Genomic DNA, 21715 nt, shown 5'->3' on the forward strand with positions numbered 1-21715 from the left:
CCTTCAACAATGTTGCACAGTATTTCCAACATTTGGGGAAAAATTTTAGTATTCAGCAGTTATGTTAACTACTATCAGGGTTTCAACTCTTCAAATGTTTATTCTTCTGAAATCTTTGAATCTGACATGCGAGCATAAATTACCATTTGATGAGGCTGTTGCCTCTCTTGGAAATGTTGTGGGCTTACACGATGGTTACCTGGCAAAGCAAACGTTAAAATTGAAATATAATTTAAATAAGTTCATTGTATGAAGCTGACAAGGGATTGAATTGAAAATGAAGTAACTCTCTTCCAAAAGTAACTGGTCTTTTCTAACCTTTCAAATTCTGCTTACAGATGTAATCAGTTTATAATAATTTCTTTAGGTTCGCAAGATTGCAAAGAAATACAAGACTCAGTTTGAAGAGCTGAGCAAAACTATGGAAGAACAGAAGCAGAAATGGGATGATGAAAGGAAAAAAGCTGCATCTGAGCCTCTTCCACCAGAGACACAAGAACTTTATCGCACAGAAGGACGCAGAGAAATGGAACAGCTCATGTTAGAAGCTGAAACAAGACACACAGATGCAATTAAGGAACTGAATGATAAGGTAAGGGCCAGATGTAACATAGAATAAGCAGTTCAGTATTTGTGTTTATGAAGTATTACTTAAGCTCAAAACTAGTCTGCAGCTTGTGGTATAGTGACTAGCATTGCTGCCTCTGGATCATGGGGTCCAGGATTTAGTTCCCAGCCAGGTTGGGGATTTTATCTGCATGGGGACTGGGTGTTTGTGTTGTCCTCATCATTTCATTATCATCATCATCATCATCATCATTATCATTATCATTCGTGTAACGGGGTGGCAACAGGAAGGGCATCCGGTCACCCCTTAAATTAACCATGCCAAATTTGCCTATAACCATGCCGACCCTGCAAAACTGTTGGACAAAGGCACAAGAAAAAGAAGAAATACTTAAGTTCAAAACTAAAATGCCATCTTTCTTTGTGCAGTTTTAGAAAACATCCTTGGCTACTTCCTATGTATAGTTACCTGATTTCATGAAGTCATGCATACTAGTTTTCTTCATTGTTTATCATTCAGTCAGTCGTATTTCTTAGTTGTTTAGTACAATGATGACCGTATCTATTGCATTTATGAAAAGACATCTGTGCCCCCACCCTCCAATTCTTTCCCTCCCTCTTACTTTTAGAGAGAACATTCTTCCTGTGAGAACACGTATGGTGACACATTAGATGAAGTAATTGTAAGCTAGCAATAAAAAACTTCCAGCAAGTGACAGCTGCATCTACATATACAAGATTACTCTGCAGTTCACAATTAAGTGCCCGGCAGAGGGTTCATCAGACCACCTTCAAGCTGTTTCTCTGCCATTCCTCTCCAGAACAGCATGCGGGAAAAACAAACACTTAAATCTTGCTGTGCGAGCTCTGATTTCTCGTATTTTATTTTGATGATCATTCCTCCCTCTGTAGATGGGTGCCAACAAATTATTTTCACACTCTGAGGAGAAAGTTTGTGATGGAAGTTTCATAAGAAGACCCACCTCAACGAAAAAGCCGTAGTTTCAGTTATTGCCACCTCAATTCACATATCATATCCATGGTGTGCTCTCCACTATTTCGCGATAGTACAAAATGAGCTGCCATTCTTTGAAACTGGAAAACTTTAAAGTCATAGAAAGGTCAGGCTAAATGTATGATAATAGATATGGAAGGACTACGAAGAAGATAATATGATATAACAGTGACTCCGAATGCATAATAAAGGGAAAGACAACTGGAATGGAAAATGAAATTTTTTGTAAGGTAGATGGGGGATAAACACAAAAAAGTAAATTTGGAAGAGAAGACAGCTAGAAGAGTGGTAAGTGGATAGCCTTTTTATTCAAAGCAAAATAAGCGGAAATACAGGAGAGGAAGAAAAAGAGAAAGTGGTAAAGTTGATGTCCAAAGAGTTGTGTTTTCTAAGTTTAGATAAAAGGAATGGTAAGAACATGTTACAAAGACAATTCTTGCTTTCAAATTTCTGAGAAGCTGGTAATAATGCAAGTCACATGCATTGTGTAGAAGTGTATTGTGCATTACATGTGTGTGGCAATTTCCTGGTAACAGTATTTAAATCAGAATATCACATTTTTCTTTTACTACTTATTCTACAGTACTTGAAATGAACATCCAGCTTTGTGAAAACTAGAGGTCTGTAGCTTTAAAACTGAATTTTCTGTGTATTTTCAAAGTCGTAAGACTGATTTTATTGAATTATAGGAAAATCAATTACAAAGTTGTATAGAATCTTACAGCTGCATCATTAATTTTAAAGGGAACTTTACAGCTTCATCATTTATAGGGATACAGTAAGTAGTTAAAAATATTTTCATGTGCCTTTCCAGATTTTTATGGTATTTTTTGAAATATATATACGTGGGAAGCGGGAAAAGTGAGAAGGCAAAATTTTTAAGGAGTTATGGATTTCTTTAACTAATTTTACGTTTGCAAATTATAAAGTTTGTTTTTAAATGAACACACTGCCATTTGTCTGTATTGTTGTTTATTTAATTACGACCCAGGTTTCAGCCTTTTATCCCATTCTCAAGTGATTGACCTTATTTGTAAATTGCATAGAAGGCCAGAATCTGGGTCATAATTAATTAAACAAACAATAGTACAGTCAAATGAGGGAGGGGTGACGGTGTTCATTTAAACGTTATTGTATGACTGTTTATAATGTTTGTCATTGCAGTCTCCTGTAAAACAATTATCATTTTTTAGTTATTATTACAGTCATATTTCAAGTATCAAAGATAACTACAATAGGATTCTGAATTTCAAACTCAGAGCAATTTCTGTAATTTAAGTATATTGCTGTTCATCACACTGGTTCTATTATATTTACAAGACTGACATATCACCATTGTATTAATGACAGCAGATCTTCGGTCAAGAAAAGTTTTTCCTGCCTCTTAAATCACATTTTCACTTCCCATGACCAAATAAGTAAGTAGTTCCCTAGACTGGAATGCCATTATCCCACACCTTATTCTAAAACATTGTCTGCACTTCAGCATCTTCAGTTGAGGTGCCAACTGAACAGTAAATACAAGATTGAGTGAATGGCAATTTTTTGTAATAATCAAGGTAATTGTTTCCATCACATAGGAGCTTAAACTCATAAAATTTTATCACTAAACTGGTTCCCGTTGTGAAAACTGCTTACAGCCAGAACCATACTTCAAGAACTGCCATTAACTGCATTAACTGTAGACTTCTGAAGGTAGATCAAGTGCACAAACTTCATTTCTGTCATTTGAAGTAAATCTGTGTTACAGACAGAATTGGTTTCTGCTATAGTGAAGTTGTCCTCTCCTCACAGTCTTCAGAAGATTTTCATACTGCTTTTATGGATATTACAGGAATTGTAGTTGTCCTAATGATGATGTACCATTGAACATGACATCACGTTTCATAAATTAGGAATCAAACTGATGACTTTCCATAACCATAAATTATAGTAAAAAAAATAATATTTCAGCTTACTGGTGATGCATCAATTCAGGAATCAGCGAAAGCACTTCAGATTTATGGTGTCCAATGGATCACATCCACTACTGCTTTCATAACTACTGGAACTGAGGTGTGAAGAGAAGTAATCAATGTAAACTACCTGAATATTGCCTGGCATGTCAGTACTACTTCTAAAAGAGTTGCAAATCTGCAAAATTAACTTCTCCGCTACTCAAAACTCTTTAGCATTAAAACACATTTGTAAATGTAAATTAAGACATGTTACGGTTTTGTTTGTGAGAATAGCATGCTTTAAAGAACTTTTTGAAGACATGCACCGACCCTGTAAACTCTGTGATTGCTTCCAGCATTTAGATGAAGCAGAATATAAAAATCGAATTGTTTTTTTTAACAACAATATAAGAGAAAGGTAGATTGCTATTCACAGTATAGGTGAAATGTTGAGTTTCATACAGTCACAATGAAAAGACAGTTACATGCTTAGCTTTCGCCCAAAGCCTTCATCAGGAAAAACACACACGCGCGCGCACACACACACACACACACACACACACACACACACACACACACAAAAGCAAGCAGCAAGCACATTGCACGCACACATGACCTGCTATCTCCAGGGACTTGGACTGGAAAGGAGCTGTCACGTAAAACAGAAGCAACAATGAGTTGAATCACATCATCAGGGCTTTGACTACCTACATTCATGCCCTGAAATTACGGACATCCTATCCAAAATCCCTCCCACCACTCCTCAAGTGCTATCCACCCAACCTCCACAACATCCTAGTCCATCTGTATGTCACACCCAACTTACCCTGTACCACAGGGATCACATCCCTGTGCAAGACCTACCCAATCCCCCACCCAGCATTTCCTATCCCATTCTTGCCACAGGCTTACCCTACCCCATCAGAGGCTGGACCACCTGTAAAAGCAGCCATGTCATGTACCAGCTCTGCTGCAGTTATTGGAAGCTTTTTGTATTGGTATGACTACTAACCAACTGTCCATGAGGATGAACAGCCACCACCAAACTGTGTCCAAGAGCAAAGTAGACCACCTTGTGGCACATCATATAGCTGAATGATTTAAATTGGCACTTCACAACCTTTGATGGCCTGTGTTTTCCTCACCATCAGCTTTTATGACTGCGCAGATGAGCTCTGTCCTTACAACAAATTGTCTGCTCCTGAAATTATCCTGGCCCCAGCCTATGGTAACCTACTGACTTCACATCCTCTACCCAACAGTTTCTGTACATCACCTCCTGCCTGTTCTCATCCCATCACCTTCTTTGTGTGCCGCCCCCAGCCAAAGCACAAGACTGTTTTCCCTTTCCTGCTCCTCTCCTTTTTCGCCCCCCTCCCTCACAGCCTCCTGAAGCTGTGGGCAATGTAGTCACTTACATGCTCCACCAGACAGCACTCTTTTCTCCCGCCACCTATAACCTGCTATCTCTTCTCCTTCCCCATCCCCTCCAGGTTGCTGCTTCCGGGCTATGTGACAGTTGCATTGCAGTTGAGCTGCCGGAGATGGTGATCCTGTGTGCGTGAGGTGCGCTTGTTTGTGTGAATGACTTTGTACGTGTTTTCTTTCCTAACAAAGCGTTTTTTTAATTCACTGTGTGATATTCACTGGACCTTTGAAATTTCGCTGAATGACTTAATGTATGGTTCCTTCAAAAATGTCAAATCTAGACTATCAGTTGTCCTCTCATTTTCAGTGAATAAGACATTGCTGAAGGGGGCATGCAAGTGATCACAGGGGAGTGGATTGTTCTGGGGGGGGATTGTGATTCCACCAAATGTTGTGGAAATTGCGAGAATGGTGGGATACTTCTTGAGGTAGTGCTGGTGAGCTGGCACTCATTTCAGGACATGATTTAAGAAAATCATTTCTTAGTTCAGCAGAAACTGTACATTGCTTATAACAGTAAAGTTTACTTCAGCATTTAACTGAAATAAACTTTAGATGCATTCCAGACCAGGATACTGTTGAACTGTGAGGTACCATTTCTTTCTGGTGATTAACCATTTTATGGGTTTGCTAGTGTTGCTTGATGAAACAGATATATGAACCCATGTCAGTAATATCATTGACATGTAACTTGAATTTATTACAGATGAGATCAACATTTTTTTCAAATGTCTGAAAGTAAACATGACTTCATTTCAGGTAATAAGCTTTTCAAAATTCATAACTCCCTAATATATCCCACATGTTATATAGGTAACAAGCTCTCATGATGAAGCAGAAAACCTGCGCAAAGAAAATGAAAGTCTCAAGATGAATGCAGTTGAAAAGGATGAAAGAGCACGAGTCCTACTGAAAAATTTGAAACAAAGAATAGTACAGCTGACGGGAGAGAAGAGTGCTTTAACAAATCAGTTGAAAGAAGCCCAGGAAAGGGTAGGAGCTGTGGAGCAGATAAAAGGTACAAGAATGTTGAAGTAATAAAGTAGTTGAAAGATTTGAATAAAATAGAAAATGCAAATAACAATATCACTATATATTAATACTCGAGTTTCAGTTGTTCTGTTATAGAAAGGAGCAAAAAAAAAAAAAAAAAAAAAAAAAAAAAAAAAAATAATTATGAATTTCTTGCATTATGGATAACATTAGGAAAATAGTGTGATAAATGACTGCCTCATTTTTTTACTTTTTTTTTCTATGCTGCATTGTCATGCATGTTATAGTGCTTATTGGCAAGATATATTGTGTAGTGCTGTCACTGATAATTATTTTTTTCTTCTTTACATATTAATTTCTAGAGCGTTTGTGTATTAGAAGGACTTTGTGGATTCCCACCATTGTTTGGCTGTAGAGTTCATTATTTTCGATGTCAACATTATTCCTCTTAAAGTCCGAGTCATTATAAGATATTTAATGAATTATGATGTGCTTATGATAGTTATTCAAGACAACAAAATTAAGTTCACTAACTGCTATGTGGAATTGTAGTGATAGTCTACATAAAGCTCGTATTACACGATGCAGATAAGGGGTACACCTTGGCAACAGTGCCACAACTGCACAACTGAAACTGCAGACTGGTTAATGTCACCCAATTACATGATACAAGCAAGCAGAACACAAGTGGTAATGTCTTATTTCTTGTAAAGCTATTATTAATTCAAATTAAAAATTTTTGAGAGCTCAAAGTTCCTATTTATTAAGTAATTGTTGTTCCCTGTCACAGAATGTTCTGAATTATGAGCTCAGTGGTTCATTTTATATTGTGACGTTTTTTTCACAGGCATATTTTTATCTAAGTTTACATTGATACAAAATTTTTGTTCATGAAAGATGCAGTTGTTGTTGCAACTATTGCCCTGTCAGTGTATGCGACCCTCCTTAGGAGGGCAGGACAATGACGGCGAATGAAAAGCCAGAGATTGTTGGGTTAAAATATGGCTAATAAGAAGGGACTCAATAGGTGAGGCCCAGAGATTGTAGGAATATCCTAATTTTCTGAGAATGTATGTGGTTTGCTTTAACAAGCTATTTTTGAAGGTAGACGAAGGAATTCACTCAAATGACACAGTAATGTGAGAAGCAGTTCTCCATAGTTAGAAGTAAGAATTAAACAATTTCTTTACACTTTTGGTGAGCGAGGTACCTTATTGTTGTACAGTAAGTCATGAGGATCAAAAAGACACCTTTCCTCACTATACATCTGGATGAGAACACTCAAGCCTTGTTTTTAGAATATGAAGCAATCACTACAAAGAATGCTTTTCACAACAGCAATAAATAAAAAATGCAGTCAATTGGCAGTAATTATTACATTTGTTCAAGTACTGCATTTATGAAAATTCACTCAAAATTATGCCAAATCTGTAATACGAAAGTCTGAAGTCAACTACTATCAACAGGTATCAACAATAACAGTAGAAGTGGAACAAACACAAAACACTCTGAGTAACCCCTTTCAACACATACATGTGTTATTGCTGTCTACTGTGCATGCACAGAAACATGGAAATTCAGGACTGCTGTCCATTTCCATGCACCAGTAATATGTCTGCAGATATTCTTCAGCCACCTTTGTACATGTTTCTTCATGAAAGGATGCTTCTAGAACCTCCCATCCTCATCCCACCGATGCCCTCTCTGACACTCCCCTCCTCTCCACTCCATGACAGTTCCCACACCTCCCCTCCCTTCCCTTCCATGACACTCCACCTTCCTCCTGTCCCCTCCATTCCTCTACACATTCCTCTCCTTCCCTCCTAACCCAAACACCACACTCCTCGCCCCTACACTCCCATCAGCTCTCCATATTTGCCTCCCTCTAGCTTTCTCCATCCCTCTGCCCACACTCCATCCATCCCTCTGCCCACACTCCATCCATCCCTCTGCCCACACTCCATCCATCCCTCCCTCTGGCCACACTCCATCCATCCCTCCCTCTGGCCACACTCCATCCATCCCTCCCTCTGGCCACACTCCATCCATCCATCCATCCATCCCTCCCTCCCTCCCTCCCTCCCTCCGGCCACACTCCATCCATCCATCGCTCCCTCCCTCCCTCCCTCTGGCCACACTCCATCCATCCATCCATCCATCCATCCCTCCCTCCCTCCCTCTGGCCACACTCCATCCATCCATCCATCCATCCATCCATCCATCCATCCCTCCCTCTGGCCACACTCCATCCATCCATCCATCCATCCATCCATCCATCCATCCCTCCCTCCCTCTCACCACACCCCACCCATCCCTCCCTCCCTCTCACCACACCCCACCCATCCATCCATCCCTCCCTCCCTCTGGCCACGCCCCACCCCACACCCTTCCCTGTCTTGTACCCTAGGGTCTTCCCTCTTTTCCTCCCTCCCTCTTGTGGTCTCTCAGAAGGGGAAGGCCTCAGATACGGCCAACCGATTTGGCAAGTTGCTTGTGTACAACCTAAAACGAAGGACTCTTAAGATATTTTGCCTCAACATCCCCTTGTTTTTGTGAAAATCACCCCTAAAGTAGTCGACTAAAAATTAGTGGGATCGATAGACAGTTGTAAAAAGAGCATCTTTTATTCATCTGGTATGGGGTCCGTAAACACATACGTTTCCAAATATTGAGGAAAGAAAGTCTTACAACTGCCGCTCATGTATCCACATGGTAAACGCTTGAGAGTGCCGGTATCGCAATGGCCAAAGTAACTGGCTGGGAAGTGGGAAACTTGGGTTCAAATCCCTAGGAAACTGTACGGTTTTAATTTTTTTTAAATGTAGTTTTTCGTATTGGAATTCGTAGGGGTAGGAGGGTTAATAAAGAACTCAACTCAACACGGAATAATAATAGTAATAAGGTAGCCAAGCTAATTTCCCAACCAACTTGAATTACTAAAGAATTAAATGTTCAAGCTTTGTTACATGTAAACAACTCTTGAGTAAGAGTGCCATGAATTTCTCACAAGGGACCACAGATAGCCAACTGTGCGACTCTTATTTACAGTGAGACATGGGACAGAATGCACAAGGGGAGAGTTATGTTGTCCCGTTTGCCTGTTTGTGATATCATACTTGTAAACATCGAAGAGTTCGGGTGTCCAGCACGAACCTTATAGAAGTTAATCGGAAAGAGTTGTTTTCCGTCTTTAGGCTGCTGCAAATGTCAAGAATACATGTCATGATTTTTCAGCATTAATCCGCTGAATAAAATGTGTTTTGTGAAAGAATACAGTCATCTTCGGAAAGTAACATATGACTTGTAGTGTATGTAGTTTGTAGTAATTGTCTTTTCTGTTTATGCTGTAGTACCTAGTCATTGTGTGTTGTGTCATATCTTACAGTTGCATAATCTGAATAATGGGGAGCATATGCCCTTTGGCCAGTGCTGAATTGTATAATTGAGAGCCTGTCACAACCGACGGAAAATGGGAAGCTATGGATGCTGTGTTTTGATTTGTAAAAGTGTTGCAAGACAGATGTATTATCAATGCACTATCGGAAACAGGCAGTTCTGTTTCTCATCGAGTGATTTTTGGAGCTGACGAACGAAATGACTTTTGTTGATACTGAAAGAACTGTACCATTAAGGTGAAGCATAAGGTGATTCAGTGGAAGATATCATGACTACTGAATTGCAATGTGCTCGTAACACTTTGGAAATGTCCGCGTTGCAGGCAATCTGTGCTTCATGTGTTCCTGATGAGTATTACTAACCGGTTACTAAATACTGAACTACGGTGCTATACCTCTTGAAGTAAAAGTAAAGGTGGTAGCGCTAGCCGGGAATCATCCAAACTGCAACCTACAAACATTGCAAAGGAATAGAGCAACAACTGCTCTGAAAAGGAAGAAGAACCTAAAACTGTGGGAAAATGATATCGTTAAAGGAGGGACACAATATGACAAATGCCAGGCGATAAATAAGTAGACATACAACCAACTTTTCGAATCTCATTGTCATAACGAGAATGTAGCAATGAGAATACTCCAGGAGTGGGCTGCAGGTGCAACGCTTCAATATACGACCAACAAGGATTTTACATTTGCCGCATCATTATCTCGGGCAAGGAATTTCAAATCGAAATATGAAATTTTTCAATGCCACGTCACTAAATACGTCTCCCACAAGGAGGTATAAAATATAGGAGATATACAGAAAGTGGTGGCTCTTTTCAGCAAGCAAACACCGTCACTTATGACGGTTTTAATCATGATTACGTGATCAACGCAGATCAAACAGGATGCGAGCATCAGGTGAACATTCAATGCACGTTATCGCATATGGGAGAAAAACGAACCCTTGTTACAGTTGGTAGTAAAAAAAAAAAAAAACAAACTAAAACGCTCGTACATGGCACATAATGCCATCACAGCCTCTGGAACAGAGTTACCTTAGGTTTTCCTGTGTTTACAAGAAACGTGTATTATATTTGATCCTCGTGTTATAGAATATGTCAATTGCTTGACAGACTCATTGAAAAATGTTTACAATACTAGCTCCAAACCCGGGAAATTGACAAATGCAATTTACAGAACATTTCTTGATAATGTTTTAAAACCATATGTTGCTGATAACGAGTTTTGTCTAATATTGGATTCCTGGGGTGGACAAACTAATTCTCTAATGTGTGACACTATGTTTGTAGATGACAAGGGTCAACCGACTTGCATGGTAAAAATGATACCACCAAACTGCCCACCTGTGTGGCAGTTGTGCCATGTTTATTTCTATTGCCAGGTTAAAAACTTTGTTTTGAGGCTTCAGAATTGCAGTGTGCTTCTCGAAACCCAGCGTTGATTGCACAACAGCACAGATACAATAACTATTCACAGCATAATTCATAACCAACTTTCAGCACCAATTTTTCAGTCAATGATATCATATGCGTGGTACGCATCAAAATTAATTCCCGAAAAAGACATATTTTTAAATGTAATCCAAGTTTGTTTTCCGCCGACTCTTCCGAAGGAACAGTGTAGATGTTGAAAGACAGCATTAATTAGATGTTCTTGGTGCCACAGACGTTTATATGATAAGTACCATCCATCTAGTTGTTCGAAGAAAAGTGAGGACACGTAACACTGACTGGAAGAACCATTGTGAAGTTACCAGGAGTAACATTTTAGTTGTTTACTATCCTAAGAGGTTTGAGAAATTTATTTGCCCATCTTTTTGTCATTCCTTAATGATTTATTTACATTATTAACCCTCCTATTCCTATCAATTGAGATATGGAAAAAATGCAAATGAGAAACATAACATCTGTTGGGTTACCTCTAGATTCGAACCCGGGTTCTCCACTTCCCTGCAAGTTCCCTTAGCCGTTGCGCTATCGGCCAAAAGTGCTTACCATGTGGGTACATAAGTGGGTGGTGTAAAAGTTTCTTTTCTTGATTTCTGGGAAAGTATACATTTGTAGACCACATATCTGATGGTGAAAAGTGCTCTATTTACAATTATCTATCTCTCCCACCAATTTTGAGTCATTTGCTCATCATGACCTTTAGGGGTGATTTTCTCAAAAAGGGAGGGTGTTGAGCCAAAATATCTTTGAGTCCTTCATTTTAGGTTGTACACAAGTGACCTGCCAAATTTGAGCCAAATCCATAGGCAGTGTCTGAAGGTCTTCCCCTTGTCAGTCCTTCCCACCTTATCTCCCTTGTCCCTACTACTCCTCCCTCCCTCCCTCCTTCCTCCTATCTTTTCTGTCCACCTCCTCTTCTGCCCTCCATCACCATTCCCCCCCCCCCCGCCCCCTCCCTTTCCTCCTCAATCTCCCTACCCACCCTCAACCACTCCGAATAATACAATACCCACTTCTTCAGCCTGCTTGTTAGAGTTTATCTACTATTTATGGTTCACATTTCATAAAAAGGTTATTTGTTATGGGATTCTCTATAGTTAATTTGTTTCCGAGCCATAGAATCATGTTACTTGTCAAATTTACTTAAGCAAGGATCTATTGTCAACCTTCTGTAATACCATGAGAAACAAAATTGATAATTCCTGCTGAATATTTGAGTTACAATAATGTCCACCATAAAGAACAATTTCAGGTAAGGTTCTAAAATGTGTGTCCTTTTGTTTATTCACATTAAAAAGTGCAAAACGGTGAATAATAAATTACAGAATACATGAAACTAAGCAGGGAATATTTCTTTTTTCATAGCCTTGGAGTTGTTCAGTGATCATTTTTGTTTTTGTCCCATTGTCCTTTCTATGTAGTTGTTGCTGCTGTTTATGGAGATCTATTGGAGCAGGAGGTGTACTATATTTTAATTTACTCTTCCTTTTTACAGAAGAAGACAGTGCCCGTCTAATATCTTTGACGTCACAGTACGAGGGGCGGATAGTGCGCTTAGAGAAAGAAAATGCTGAGCTAAGAGCAGAGAAACAGAGAGAGACTGAGAGGCTTCAGCATATACAAAGACAGCTTGAGAAGGTAGGTAGCGGGCAGTAGATTTTTTTACTGAAAACTTTGTATTCAACTTAATGTTGTGGATATATGCACCAACTTGTGCTTAGGCTGTCATTTATACTGTTCTTTTTCAGTACTAAATGAAGGCCATTAAAAAAAGTTATGGATTAAGACTCTGGAATAATTTGATGATTTCTAATTTGAGAATCAGAAGGGGGCGGAAGAGGAGGAGGAGGAGGAGGAGGAGGAGGAGGATGATGATGTGTAGTGACACAGTTATTGGAAGACTACAAAAGAATTGTTGAAAAATGGATACTGGATTAGTGAACAGTTTTATTATTAGGTCTACTTATTTGGTTTTCATTTCTTTTATTGAATTTAGTGTCCTCTTCCATTTCCACTGTGTTCAACTGTCACAAAAAATCTTTTACAACCCCAAAACTTTGGTCAGATACATAGCAGCATCCTAATAAATGTGCACAGAAATAGGACTGTTCACTACACTGTCAAAATTTGAAACTCCTCTGCCAGTAAAATATCTAGAGATGATAGAGCACTCATTGTGTTTTAGCAATAAAATAGCTTGACGTGGTTTTTCTGTACAGCTTTATTTTTGCAGTACCTTTAAATGTGTGGTTCTCGAAGCAAGTTACTGTCTCATTGTAGTTAGATCAGAATAAGATTGCCTCTTGGCACAAAGGCAAATGAGCAGAGCTGTCATTACCTCTAAATATTGATGTGTGTGTTTGTGAGGACCATGTGACTTCAACAATTCAGAAAATTTTGATTATTTTATATCATTTTCATTAATTTATACCTTGGTTTCATGTTTCGCTTTAAGATTTTTCAAAATAATATGAATGCCAGATGTTTTCTTTCCAACAATATCGTCACTTCGACGGATTACTTACCTCTAATTCTTGTTTTTGCTATCTTTCATTCTTGAATCTTCATAATATTCTTTCTGTTGGTTTCTCTGTTGAGCTTTGGAAGAAGAGATGTTTCGTCTACAAACAAATTCCATATATTGCACTGCAATCACACTTGTTGCTTGGTCAAAATGGCAGCACCATTGTGTTTACACTCGAAAAACAGGGAGAGGAGATAGCGGAAGCGTATACTACAGTGTTCATACAAGTAGAGCACTGTCACAGGCTACATGTTTGAGTCATTCCATGTCAAATCAACACTGATTCAGACTTGATGTCTCAGATTTCCATGATTTTTGGTATGCAATGATATATCATAGGCCTATGAATAAATACCTAATTTCAGTTATGTAGCACAATTATTTTTGAAGTTATTAATTTTTAAATATTTAAATTATTATGAAGAAATTTCATGTTCTGGCACCTTTGGTTGCCTATAGGCTGGCAACCAGTGATGATATAAACCTGAGAGTTGTCTTATTTTAAAGCTGTTGAATGGGGCTTTAATGTATGATATGCCCCAAGATAGGGGTTACAATTTTTAAAAAACTGAAAATTTTTAAACTTAAATTTTAAGATTTAAATTTCTCAAATAGCGGCAATTTTAAAAATTCCAAAAAATTATCAAATATAGTTTGTAATGTCTTAATACATATAGCAAAGTTCTATCATGGGATTTCAATGGGACCAGGACATACAGAAATTCAGAAATACACGTTTTGTGTAAAATACCAGAATTAGTATCGTTTCAGAAAATTTTGAATAGTTCATTGAATGAAACGAGCAAAACATTACAATGAAACAAGCAGTAGCTATTACTTTTACATTTTTTGATGGAGAAAGTAAGTGTAACATTAAAAATCCAATATTATGAGTAACGTTAACTGTTAACAAATTAATTCATCGAGACTTCAGTCGTTGGAGGATATCCACACATTTGTTCACTTCACTGTCTGGTAAACTGTATGTTCGGCATTTCTGAGTGATGGGTTCACTTTGCATAACACATCTGCAAAAGGGTGATGGACCTGAAGGATGGAGGAATGTAACTTGCACTTTACTGCAATCTTCATCTTCATCCAGAACATAACTCAACCACCAAGTGTCACCATAGATTGATGTTACATACCCACTAATATCTGCAAATAATATCTGCTGTATGTCCTTTGCATCAGGAAATACGCTTGAAACAACTTCAGAAGAAAATAATTTCACATTTACTTTGGTTCCACATTTAAGAGGTATGAAGGCATGAAATTTCCAGGTGCCTGATATAGTTACAGCGGTATTGTACCGGCTGGCCAGTTGTTCTTCAGTTTTAATGTATTCTTCAAGGGTCACAAATACGAAGTCTATGTTAGATATGTTCTGATGTGACCATTCAAAGAGTTGCCTTGTGTCCATGATTTGGTCCTTTTGTAGTCTTTGTAGGCTTGCTCTGACTGCTAGTCTTTTTACTGTGGCCCCCCAGCCAATCGCATGGTCCTTTGCCATGTGCTGTTGCTGAAAAATGCCATTCAGCCTCAGCTCCAAAATCTTGCTTGTGGTTACACAAGTTAGTAAAGTTTTTTTATTTTTGTATTGGGCCGCAGAGCTGTCGGAAAAATAGAATAATTTCTTGGGAGATCTTTGAAACTTGCATTTCAGATTTTCCATCAACTTTGTCTGGATCAGGTAGACAGCTGTAGTGTTGTGGTTGAGGCAGTCTGATATTATTACAAAATTTAAATGTTTGACATCTTTCTCTTTAAAAAACACCACAAAAGGGTGAATGGTTGCCCGACTATTTTACCAATGATATGATTGTGCCTCATCTTGCAAGATGATCGAATAATTCTCAGAAAAGTCACAAATGACGGCCACTTCACATTCCATAAGATTTTCCTTGGTATGTCTCAGAAATGAACTTTGTTCCTTTGCTGTGAAGTTATGACAGAGTAGGACAGGAAGTTTTTCACAAAATACATCAACAAAATCACCTACCGGTTTTTGAATTATTTCCAAGTTACATTGATCCACAGAGATCCACTGTTGGTATGTGATGTTTCAGTTGCATTGTTTTCATGTGCTTTTTCCAAAGATCTCTAATCTTTTTGGTAGCTGGACGTGAAACACAATTTGAAAAGAAGCAGTCAGTTGATGGTGGGCTGCAAACCACCATTTGCAATCAGTCCTTGTGTGTTTTAATTTTGCCATCCGTCATTGAACTCATTCTTGCATTTTCAAACATAAGCTTCACATTCTGATGAGTGGTGCACACACAGACTGAGTGTGTTCCACTCTGGCCTGCTAGCACACAATTTTTAGGCCTGAGTTCTGCAAACTTAGAAAATCCCACTTTTACAGTTGGGAATTTTTCTTTGAAAACTATATACGCTTCTTTTAAATTATTAAGCATCAACCTTTTTGAAACATGTTCTTTACCACTTGTGCTGTCGTCTTTCACTGATATAAAGTCCTTCATCCCTGGCATCACTCTGCTCATTTCATCACTTGTAAAAAATCCTTTAACAGTATGAATGGTACGATTTGACAGACTTTTTCCTGGTTTCAGATCAGGACCAGACAAGGTGCCCTTTTTTTTCCAATGCCCTGGCTTGTTGGACTACGTAGTTAGAAGACCAAAATTCCAGCATTACTTTCCTCACACTCCAGCTGCCAGGCATAAGAGTCAGCAGTTGAAGCTGCTTCTTCCTACTAGTGAAGCTGTTGTTTACCTTCTTTAGATGTGTTAAGAACTCATCTTGTGAATCATCATGCTCATCATTGCTAGATGCATTCACTAGCAGTTTTCTCTTGACAGCCACATTGATTCTGTTGGCCTTCTTAGTAGAGTAAATTTTGGATTGCATCCTCTTTTTGTCTACAGGCGACTCTCCCGTCTCTAAAAGAGAGCTGTTAAGAGAACTCAGGACTTCACATACATTTGAAAATGGTACTTCAATAGCTTCTTCAATTTCAGTATCAGACTGACTTTCTTCATGTATGTTACTAGTTCCAGTTCATTTTTCAACTTTGTCAGCTGCTTCCTACAACTGTCACAGACCTTGTATAACTCAGGTGTTCCTGGAATCAAGTCACACATCCATGAAGTAATATGTCTCAAACCTTTTCTTGCGTGGGAGTGATTGGGATTATTAAAAGGATTAAAATAATCCATTTTTACTATCTTGTCAGTGGTATCCATCATGCAAGGGAAAAACATTGAGAAATTAACAAGGGAAAGTGCAGTGGCCAAGAAATGGGCTGTGTTCTAAACATACAATATCACAGGAAACATCAAATGAACTTCATACGAGCAACTTCGATGCGACGCTGGCTATAAATGAGTAGTATTGTCTGCTTGACCAATCAGCTTCCACCTTGTGGAAGGGGATTTCCCATGAGGGAAATCCCCTTTTTATCTGAGTAAAAGGGGATTTCCCTCTATTAGTAGGTCAATCAGCTTCAGTTTTCTTTTAAAGAGAGGTTTCCAAACATGGTACACTAAAAAAAGTAATCATTGCATTTTATTAATTTAATAGTGTCCTCTACACTGCATATCGGAATTGCTAATTCAAAACTAAAATTTTACAAATTTTGTACATTATTTACAAAACGTGTATTTCTGAAGCCTTGTATCTCCTGATCCCATTCAGGTCCCATGACATAATTTTGCTATATGTATTAAGACATTACAAACTATATTTGATAATTTTTTGGAATTTTTAAAATTGCCACTTTTTGAGAAATTTAAATTTTAAAATTTAATTTTAAAATTTAATTTTAAAATTTTCGATTTTTTAAAAACTGTAGTGCCCATCTTGTAGCATATCATGTTAAAGCCCCATTCAACAGCTTTAAATTGAGACCACTCCCAGGTTTATATCATCACCAGTTGCCAGCCTGTGGGCATCTAAAGGCGCCAAAATATGATTTTTTTAAAATTAAATCTTTAACAATTAATAACTTCAAAAATAATTGTGCTGTGTAACTGGATATGTGTGTGTGTGCGAGTGTATACCTGTCCTTTTTTCCCCCTAAGGTAAGTCTTTCCGCTCCCGGGATTGGAATGACTCCTTACCCTCTCCCTTAAAACCCACATCCTTTCGTCTTTCCCTCTCCTTCCCTCTTTCCTGACTAAGCAACCATTGGTTGCGAAAGCTAGAATTTTGTGTGTATGTATGTGTTTGTTTGTTTTTCTATCGACCTGCCTGTGCTTTCGTATGGTAAGTCACATCATCTTTGTTTTTGAAATTTGGTATTTTTACATAAGTCTATAATTTATTGCTGCATACCAAAAATCATGAAAATCTGAGAGATCAATTCTGAATATTTCCCAAAATTGTGTTAATTTGACATTGAATGACCCATTCTGGCCATGGTTCTTATTTGCAACTTTCTAGATCAGTTCTATAGGATTTACATATAGATGGTATGACAACAGTAGAAAGGAAACCATTTTCTTGCGAAATTTTGTCAGTAGAATAAAGAGAACCAGCTTGGTGCTGCTTAATTAATGCCAAAATATTGGCTTTCTTGTCTTGCCTGTACATACTTTCAGTTATTTTCTGTCCATTTCTACATGGTAGTCCAAAGTTTTCATGTTACATTTGCAGAGGAGGTATGATGGAAATGAAACTCTGCATTTATAACAATGAAAGGTTGCTTGGCACAGTTTTAAACTGTCACTTGGAATTATTTCCTACAAAATAAACCACTGGCCGCTTCAGAAATTCGATTGCTTTATTTTTACATAAAAAAATCTTAGGTAGTATGTTCTCTTTGCAAGTATGTTCTCCCATCCACATGAAATGCCTTGTTCGTTCCAGCACCTTACAAAATCAAATGCTACAGATGGAACAGTTTTTCTGAGTTTCTGAGCCAGCCTGGAAGTTCAGTTCTCTGCATCAAAAATCAGTGAAGTTTCGGCAAATATGATATTTCCTTGTGGTTTTCATAGTGTCACAAATAATAACACATTTTTGTTTATTATCAGTGAAATATTTGTTGTGAGCATTTTACTTATTCTGCTGTGGGACAGATGCTTGAATCCTGCTGCACACTGCAACATGTATTTCCTGCCATACTTTGACTTAATTTTAGCTTGTAGACATTTGCTTGTACAGTCAGTCTCCTTCTCTGTTGGCACTATCATACCTTTTGCATTCTCATTGTCAGGAAAAAAATCCTTTGATACTGTTCGTAAACAAATACTGGAAGGCATAAGGGTACCAACATATTGCATAGTTAAGACCTTAAGTAGTTGACATGCAAGGCTTGGACAATCTGTGTTCTGGTTAGTTGTGAAGGAGGACACTGACTGAAAGCTCAGGAGTGATTTCAATCTTGTTTATGTGCTTATTGACTGCCCATCATTTCAGTTGTATGTTGAGCGATTACTTTTTACTCCTTCTGTTATTTGTGTTCTATCCAGAACTTAGCAGTATCATGTTTACCAGTTTTTGTTATGTTTGTTTTTGACAGTAAAATTTTCTTGCAGCCTTCAAGCTGCTGATTTAACCCTTTGAGTACCAGTAATTTTTGCATGAAACCACCACACCACTTTACCAGTTTTATTTATTTTTATTTTTAAGTACCAGTGTCCTTTACATGAAACCACTGATGCAGTGCAAGACAGAGACATCTAGTGGTACACTGAGGTATACCTATGAATGTAGTTCATTTTAGCAGTCACTTACAGCGTTCAGAGCAACAGTCAGCACAGAGATGGTGGTACTTGACTGTAGGAGACACTATTGAGGAGATAATTGAAAGTGAAAGAAAGCATATCTAAAGGTATTCCACATAAATTTGAGTTCTAATGGTCTCCATTTAGGCAAGACTTTAACAACTGCCAGAGAAACACAAGTAGATAAAAATTCTTTTGAGTACCAAAACATCTGCAGATAACGCCATATTTATTTGTGACAGTAATAAATACAGATAAGTGGGTATTAAATGAGAGATATTAACAGACTTAGTGATTTCTTTTCTGTAAACTAATTGGTTTGTTTTCCTGCGACACTGTAAATCCAGTGTGAACTAATATTCCACCTTCTGCAGTAGGCTTTGCTTAATATTTTTATGTACTATATTTGATATTTGATTTAATTTTGTGTACATGGTTCTAGTAAATACATTCTTAGACATGCAGCATTGCAACTTCTGAATATACGTCAGCAATAACTATGGAGATGTCTTTCACATTTTTGAGAAATCCCATGTATTCGTTATTTTTTCGCAGTATTCTGAACGCAAGTAAAATTTCAAGTTGTGTTTCATTCATTAGCCAGCTCTCTGGTGCACAAAACCCTCCTTAAAATGGAGTCAGACATTGTAACAGTACTAGCCATCCAATTGTAATGTAAGAATCAATATTGATTTTAATATATACTAACTTTTGAATGACATTACACTTGGTGATGTGGTAGTTAGTTTTCTTCTGTTTGTATGTGTAGTTGCAAGGCTCCAAACCATCAACAAGCTCTGGCTCAACAGAAAAAGGTACCTCAGAACCACCTACTGCCAATATCAAGCCCATGGCAGGACCATCATCATCGCCTAAAGCACAACAGGCAAGTCTGTTCACGAATTTATGAATTTTTATTGTGTTTCATTTTTGTAGTGTGTCATTGTCGGTATGGGTAATTTTGAAATGGAATAATCTTGCTCCTTATTTCAATTTGACTTCTAAAGTGGCAGTTGTATTTTCATTGTGTCCTTAAATTACTGAAATTTTGTGAATGCAGATGTAAGGACCCCACCATCCCAGTGTTCTTTCTTGTGTTCCATAAAAATTATGGAACTTCTAGCAGAGTTACTTATTAAATTAACTTTCTTCCCTACCTTTCCCCAGTTTGGGTTTATACCCCACTTCTACTGTATTTGTTGATGGGACGTTAAACCCCAATATTCCTTCCTTTTGAAACAGTTGAGCAATCCAGCCACAGCTCACTGTTTGCCATGACAACTTCAGTTCTGCCAGTATTCCTCACTCCTCTACCCCCCCCCCCCCCCCCTCCCCTCCTCCCCACAGATTTATTAGTAGTCTTCCTGCTTACTTTGCTGGACTGCTACCAGTCCTGTGAGAAAAGGTATGATAAAGAAAGGCTTTGTCAGAATAACACACAATTTTGATGTCAGGAAGTTTCAGACCTGCACTATTCCATATGCTAAAATTTTTAAGTTTAAATGTGAAAGAGCTATTTACACTTAAAGGAAGTAATGAGCAAAGAATACTTTGAATGTAAATAGAGTGTGTGTGTGTGTGTGTGTGTGTGTGTGTGTGTGTGTGTGTGGGGGGGGGGGGGGGGGGGGGGGGGCAAATTACAGGTGTGGCATTTGGAGGTTCCGGGCACTCAGTGGCAAGGTTATCAGTGCCCTCCCACGCATTAAAACAAATGAATGTGGCTAAAACCTCAAAAATTGTTCCACACTCACACACTCTTAAATGACCACATAATCTCTCTCTCTCTCTCTCACACATGCTCAAAAACAATGGAGAAAAAGTAAAAGTAACTGTCCATGAGATTAAAGCAAATAAAATGAGAAAGGAGCTGAAAGAAAGGCGTAGGCACATATCACTGTCTCACTACTTACAAAAATATCTGTGAGCCAGTCACCCTTTTAACACATTAAAACCATCTCCTTAATATCTTGGGAATGATGTTGGTCAGCTCACAAAATTTAAAAATTGAACCACATGTGTTTGAACAGTACTTAAAATAAATGGCTGATCTGTTGTGGTAAATCCATTGTGGCCTGCTGGCCAGAAAATAAAAAAGCACAGTCCAACAAAATGTGGTGAGTCTGATCTGTACACCACAAGCTCCAAACATTGGAGGGTCCTCTCACCGAAGTAAGAAGCCATGTGTCATAAGGCTGCAGCATATGTGAAGACAAGTAAGAAGGACTCTGTCCTGTCGACATAGCTGTAAGGAGGTATGCCACGGCCGCATTTTGGGCTTTAGTAGATAGAGCTTAATGTCTGTCACTTCCAGCCACTCGTCTTGCCAGTACGTCTTTGTACCTCAACAGCGAGGTAATAGCATGTATGGGGATGACACACTGAAATAACTGAGGATCACAACATGCGTCTTTGGCTGGTAGATCACCCTTTCATTTCCCACAATACCCATGTGCCCTGGTACTCGACAAGAGACACCACCTTCCCCAGTTGTTGTAGTTGGAGGAGGGTGTCCTGGATATTCTGGGTTACTTTTATCTGCTGAGTACAGACACTGGAGAGAGTGAAGAACACTTAGAGAATAGGAACAGGCAAGAAATGCAGCTCTGGAAGAACATCTCACCTGTTCCAGTGCCCTCAAGATTGCTTATAATTCTGTGTCGAAGACAGTAAAGTCTTGAGGCAGTTGGACGTTGAGGACACAACAACCTAGGA

The 21715-nt window shown here is 38.4% G+C and overlaps 1 protein-coding gene across 2 annotated transcripts in view; it reads left to right on the forward strand.

Annotated features, from left to right (window-relative positions):
* LOC124777687 (nucleoprotein TPR-like) overlaps positions 1–21715 on the forward strand; it is a 291125-nt gene that overhangs the window by 152571 nt on the left and 116839 nt on the right. For both annotated transcript variants that reach the window (XM_047253163.1, XM_047253164.1), the window contains exons 21-24: positions 368–592; positions 5761–5965; positions 12285–12427; positions 19773–19889. In XM_047253163.1, the coding sequence (XP_047109119.1) occupies positions 368–592; positions 5761–5965; positions 12285–12427; positions 19773–19889 (690 nt within the window). The remainder of the gene's footprint in view (positions 1–367; positions 593–5760; positions 5966–12284; positions 12428–19772; positions 19890–21715) is intronic.

This window comes from Schistocerca piceifrons, chromosome 2 (assembly GCF_021461385.2).
Source record: "Schistocerca piceifrons isolate TAMUIC-IGC-003096 chromosome 2, iqSchPice1.1, whole genome shotgun sequence".
NCBI classification, from domain to species: Eukaryota; Metazoa; Arthropoda; class Insecta; order Orthoptera; family Acrididae; genus Schistocerca; species Schistocerca piceifrons.